Source organism: Vigna radiata, chromosome 7 (genome assembly GCF_000741045.1).
Source record: "Vigna radiata var. radiata cultivar VC1973A chromosome 7, Vradiata_ver6, whole genome shotgun sequence".
Classification (NCBI taxonomy): Eukaryota; Viridiplantae; Streptophyta; class Magnoliopsida; order Fabales; family Fabaceae; genus Vigna; species Vigna radiata.
Window position 1 is genome coordinate 24,429,793 of NC_028357.1, and position 6,648 is coordinate 24,436,440.

Genomic DNA, 6,648 nt, shown 5'->3' on the forward strand with positions numbered 1-6,648 from the left:
GGGATTTCTCTTTCAGTGAATAGTAAATTATAGACTTCAAAAACAATAGAGACAACTTAGTCGCTCATGACAGACTCTACAAGATACAAGTCATGACACAACTAAATCAAACTGTGCTACTAAGAAACAAATTACAACTCAATCCTAATGTTCGGTGGTCAAATATAGCAATCTAAAATAATAGTAAAAGAAATTAGGTTATCTTGAGCAGTTGCCCTTTCATGTTACTTTCCAGCTTGATGGTAGTGCTTAAACAAATACTATTTCAAAAGAATTGTTAAGAAAAAGAATATCCCATTAAAATTGGAATAGATCATATAAAAAATGCTATCGCAACAAAGTCGTGCCATGCTACTCCACTCCAAAAACAAGTGCCTTTAAGATTGAAATAATTCTTGATATGTATGGAAATAGCAAGGAAAACAACCAAAGAACAAAACACAAAGAAAATACCAGTTTGGAGTGACCATATAATTGACAACATCAGGGCAGAACAATTAATGCAGAAGAAACTTAGAAAGAGTTAAATTATTGAGAGTTGTAAGTCATTGTAAACTCTTGTACAATTTTAATACTCGATCGGCAAGGGAAATCTCCTGGAATGATAATGCTATGAATGCAAACAGTTCAACCAACACCTGGATTTATCAAAAATAACATAACCTGAGTCGTTAGCAGTTTTATATCTTCTTCCAATTCGTTGCATCAAGAATCAACACCACAAAATGACAAACATACGTACCTTCCTATTCAACTAACAAGAGAGACTGAAGCAATTCCAATTCAAACATAAAGATAAAACCTAAAGCCTCGCAATAAGTCCAATAATCAACTACCATAAAACAACAAAACCCCTAAATGATAAAAAAATTATAAACTAACTCAAACTTACCGAACAACAAACGATTGCCCAAAAGAACTTTCCAACAACACCGTAACGATGGAACTGTGGAGGAATGTCCTTCAGTGAACAACGACGGTTTCCGAAACAGTCAAAACTATCTCAAACAATGGTTGTCCTATCCGCGACGCGACTCTGCTGGATGCTCCTTCTCTCTATGTTCTCTTCGTCTCTAGGTTCTCTCCAACCCAAAATAATATTCTGTTTTTCAAATCTAAAGTGAGTCCGCTTGAAACCCTGCAACCCTACATTTCCACCTCATTTTCTTTTTCTAATTTTTATACACATGTACCAATGATATAACGTGAAAAGTTGGGTGTGAAAATATCATTACCCAATTTTAAATTTATAATAAATCATTTTCAATAAATAAATATACAAATTATAATAAACATTATTTATTTAAAATTATTCAATTTCTTAAAATTAGAAAGTAAAAACTGCCTAAAGTTTGGTTACCAGGGTGCAAAATTCCACGTTCAACCTTTTTTATCCTGTCGATTTAGGCAATTCTATTATGGCTATTCTGTCCCTCTCTTTTTGTAAATTAAGTGTCTTCACTTCGGTAATTGTGTCTCTATATCTTTTGATTTATTTCTCTTCATTGTTTATTTTTTATTTTTTAATCTGTAAGATTTTGTTACTTTTTTTTTCTTTTTTTTTTTTGTAAAATTTTCAATCCCCTTAATGTTGTTTTTCATTTGTTTATCTACAATTTTCGCGGAATTTATTGACGTTGATTATAACGTTAATTCTTCCCATAATTAAACTACATGCTAATAATCTTCTAACTTATTTATGATGGGATTTTAATGTATACATAATTATTTATATTGGTTCCTGATGAATATATATCCTTTATATTTTACTTATAATATTTAAAATATTATTAAAATAATTTACCTTTTTAAATAAATGGTTACAATGTATCAGTGTTAGTCTAAATAAAAACACAATAACACCGTACGTACAAATACTAACATATAATTTTAAAAAGAACAGAAGCTCAACACAATCAATAGTTTGAAAAAAACTATTTGAGTTTTAAAATTTTAAGAAATTGTTTTTAATTTTATTTTCTAAGTTTAGAGTTTTTCTTTTCGCCAAAGGAATGGAACAGGGCTTGAAAAACTTGAAGGATTGGGCCGCAGCCCATCCCAATTTCAAATATTTAATATAGGCCCACTAATAATTCATTTTCAGTAAAAGACTATTCTGTCCTCGTTCAATTTCCCTTCCCATATTAAAACCTAACAAAGAGACACGCAGTAAACAGCGCCTCTTCCATAGAGCACAGTCCGCAGCCGGAGTTTGCATTCGTTTCTGGTGCTGTCTGTTGATTCCACTAAGCAAACCAAACAAGGCAGGTAAACAAACATCCTTATTTTGTGTTCTTTGTCTCTTTGTATTAAATTTCTTGTGCAATTTTTGCCTTTTTAAAGGAAGAAAAGATATTGGACTTGTTCAAGATTAATTTTTGTAAAGTGTAGTTGAATATTATGGTTTTGGGTACTTTGGGGGAAGGATTTTGATTGCCATTATATATTTTTTTTCTTACATGTTTCATGCGTGCCTTCTGAACTCGTGTTAGTGTTAGGTTAATTCATTTTGTTGGATACCATGTGCTACCTATGTGTGTAGTTTGGTCAATCCTATGGCGTCTTTGTCGAAGTTAGAATACAGAATTTTTTGTTTCGTCAAAAGAAATATAATAAGCAAAATTCAAACTATTGGATTGATTCTTGCTGTTGCTTTTAATTTTCCTAACGCGGGCAGCCAATTTCATAGAACTCATTTGTCGTCCGTATATACAAGATGATATTCTTAAATTTTGGATTTCAAATTGATTCTATTAATTTTGAAATGTCTAAATCAGTAGAATTTATTTAAATAAATTGTAAGATTTGTGCCAAATACTAGAATTCATTAAATTGAAAAGATAATTGAATTACTAATTACTGATGAATTTTACTCCTAGCAGGCCCCAAGTAATACTGTGAAATCCATATTGAAGTATAGCAAGGTGAAAGAAAGTACAAGAGAATGGCAAAGTCTTTGAGATCAAAGAAGGAGAAGAGGCTGAGGGCAATTCGAAGGGAGCTTGTTGAACCTTTCTATGACAAGAAAGAAGCTGCTAAGCTGGCTGCCCAGGAGGCTGCTCTTGCTGCACCGAAGTTGGAGGTTCCTTCGAAATCAAATAATACCATGGATGTCACCACTTCCACTGGCAACACCAACATGGGTACCATATCACTTCTTTTACTTAATAATTTTTTATTTTATACCTTCACTCTTCTAGCGTACTAATGATCATATGTTGGTTTTTGTGATATAATGTTATTTATATTTATATGTTGAGATTGATTAGAGTGAATTGATCTTATACTAATTGTTACTATGCTCTACATGAGTAAGCCAAGAGTTAAACCGGTCACTCTGTTCTTCATGCTGATTGGAACTGTGTTTAAAAGATGGCGTTGCTTTATCCTGCTTATCATTTGTGATCTTTTTGAGCACCGACCGTATGGTTGTGAAAGCTATGTTGCATAGTAAAAATGTTTTGCTAAATGAAAAATCCCAAGTGCATACTTTCTTTTTAGTTATTTCTTGGCATCTGATTACCTTGCAATAACAATCTAATAAATTCTGTTTGCTTTTAAATTTCAGATGTGGAGATGGCTGACAGCAGTCAAATCATGGCTTCCTTAAAGCCTGTTGGTGGAATAGGGAAGAAAATGAAAAAGAAATTGAAAATAGCTAAAAACAAGCGCCGTGGTAAGGGAAAGGGAAAAATTGGGAAGCGCAGAATATGACTCCAAGTAAAGAATGGTAATGATATGTCATTTATTTGCCGCATGAATTCTTACATTACATTTTCAGACTGCACATTACATCCATTGGTTTCTTATTTTGGAAATTTAACTATCAAGATTTATAGAGACATGCAAGTTAATCAAATATCTAGTTTTTAGTTAAGAATTTTAAATCTATCTGTTACTCTCTGCTATGTTTTAGGATTTTTAAATATGTCTCTATACTTGAAAACATTGTAAGTAGGTCCTGTATATTTAGCCAAAAGTAGCTGTAATATTCCTGATCAATGATCGTTTTTAATACGGACCTGTTTCAAAATTTCAAATAGTTTAGGAACAATGTTACTTGTTTCTCTATATTCTTAGTGCTTTAACTGTTTCGGAATTTTTAAATAGATTCTGTACATTATTGGGGATTCAAAATTTCTACCTAGTTTAGAAATAATCTTGACCTGAGGATCTACCAATTTTAAGGAACAAATTCTTGATCTACCAAGTCACTAATTCAGTATATCATGACATCTTGACTTTACAATTTATGTGACTTTTTTACTGTTATAGACTACTTTTGTGAGTAGACCATCATGAAACTTTTTACAATTTCTCTTTACATTTCTTTTTACCAAAGACTAAATTCTTGATAGTCTACTCACGGTAATAAATTCACAAGTGGTCTATAACAGCAAAAAACTCACATTCGTAGTTAAAGTCAAAATGCCATGACATACCAAATTAGTGACTTAGTAGATCAAGAATTTGTTCCTTAAAATTGGTGGATCCTCGGGTTTAGGTTCTCTCTAAACTAGGTGGAAATTTCCTGTGGTCTACTCCAATAAATTTCAAAAGTAGTCTATAACTAGAAAACAGTTTACGTATGTAGCTACGTATGAACCTTGGATGCCTGATATCATAAACATACAAAGCTATGGAAAATACATATAAATTTAAGATATAGTGCTGTTCCGATATGTGGATATATATACAAGATGAAATCATGTGATATTTAGTGTAAAATTTGCGAAGTGGGAGTACCTTTAGGAACTTTTTGATAAGACTTCAAGAGTTAACTTTGATTGATCCAACCAAAAGTCTAAAATTATATATGTGAAGAGAGATCAGGTGACTCCTCCCTTCTGACTTGTTTATTTTCTTGAAGTCTAATGGCTATAATGAATAATCAGTCTTAACCTTTAATTTTGAAGAAAAATGAATGGCAAGATGTTGAGTAACTCTTTTAGAATTACTCTTACAACTTGATCCCTTATATGTTTTTTATAATATAAGTAAATCTTATCATTCAAATACATACAAAATTTTTCAAAATTAGTTTAAAATATCTGCAGGATAATATATGGATTCGATTAGAATTTAAATTGTGAGAAGTTGGTGAAGGTTACCAAATCTGACCTTTTGTATTGTGCCATGTGTTGTTATTATGAATTTAATAAATAGAAGAAATGTTTGATTGAAAATCAGTTTTAAACTATATTCCGATGATTAACTCTCCATTACATTATTGTGAAAATCTCGGCATTTTCATGCATAACTTTTGTGCATATTTTGCACGAGCTTTGTGGATTGTAAGTTGGCTTAAGCAACCTTCATTGTTCTTTGTTTTGCTTTTATAGGTTGTATTGAAGCTGGTTAAGAGCTCCTGTGCTTTTTGTCTTGATTCATGAATAGTGTTCAAATTTTGACAGAGAAGATGAAAACCAATGAAATCTCTATTGTAAGCTAAGAACCTTTATGAAAATGGCCTTGAAGAACTAGCCAGCCATTTGAATTCCTATATGAAATTTACTTTTGAAGTTTCTACCATAATTTAGCACAAAACGTGTACACTTTTACAAATTTTAATATTGGACGTTAAACTTTAGGTGAATCTTAAAATGATACATATTTTATTATTAATGGACAGTCATTTCTAAAGGTTCACAGACGTTAAAATTATACATACATATTTTCAGTCTAAAGTGAATATCTATTATGTTTTAAATTAAATATGTATTATATTAATGGGTTCTTTTTTTAATTTTATAAATATTATTACTTTCGTCAATATTACTAATTAAATATCAAAACCTTGTGATATGTTAATATTAAATTAGAAAATGTTTGATTTCATGTTATATGGGTTAGAAATAATTCTCTACTATCTTTATTTTTAAATATTAAACTATTTGTTTTTATATATATGTATATATGTATTTTGATTGCAAATAATTAAAAACAATTGGAGGATAAAATTATTTTAAAAATTTAGCGAAATTATTTTAAAAAATTTTAAGGATATTGTTTTAATTTAATTCGTGATAATTTAAATATAAAAGATAAGAATTCTCAATATTATAATTTTTCAATAATTGAATTTAAAAGCTGCTTTATTAAAATTATGAAAGTATTTCAGAAGATTCATAGAAAAGTACATAAATTTTCTAGTAATATTGTTTGTTTCATACATATTTTAAATAATTTATACTTAGATATTTATCTCCTTTCTGTTAAAGTTATTAGAAATTTTTAAAGTATAGGAAAGATAAAACATATATACTTTGAGGGTGTTGCTCCCTACACCTTCAAGTGGGACCTGTACTTACCCACTATTTTAATTTATTTCAAAAATATTTTACATCTCTTCATATATTTTTTATTCCAAAAATACTCTACACCTACCTATTATCCTTAACAATCTTTCTCTCTCTACATTAATGGAGCATTTACATGGTTCATTAATGGAGCAAATTTGAAGTTGTGATATATTTTCTTAAATAAGTTTGATTCAATCTTATTTTTACTGTTGAATATATTTTTTTCTTTTCAAATTACTTAATAAATGATAAAATTTTGTTCTAAATTTCTAGAAAAATGTTTATATATATGTGTGTGTTTTTTACATATAATATATATAANTTTTAACATTATATTATGTTTTAA

At 29.6% G+C, this 6,648-nt stretch overlaps 1 protein-coding gene across 2 annotated transcripts; it reads left to right on the forward strand.

Annotated features, from left to right (window-relative positions):
• Positions 1–2,136: 2,136 nt before the first annotated feature.
• Positions 2,137–5,535, forward strand: LOC106767034. Of its 2 annotated transcripts, none has more exons than XM_014651849.2 (4): positions 2,137–2,268; positions 2,883–3,143; positions 3,569–3,730; positions 5,343–5,535. In XM_014651849.2, the coding sequence occupies exons 2-3, from the start codon at positions 2,945–2,947 to the stop codon at positions 3,712–3,714; spliced, it is 345 nt and encodes a 114-aa protein (XP_014507335.1). In that variant the 5' UTR covers positions 2,137–2,268; positions 2,883–2,944; the 3' UTR covers positions 3,715–3,730; positions 5,343–5,535. The 2 variants fall into 2 exon arrangements, with proteins under 2 accessions (XP_014507335.1, XP_014507336.1); XM_014651850.2 differs by having other exon boundaries at positions 2,148–2,264.
• The last annotated feature ends 1,113 nt before the right edge of the window (positions 5,536–6,648 follow it).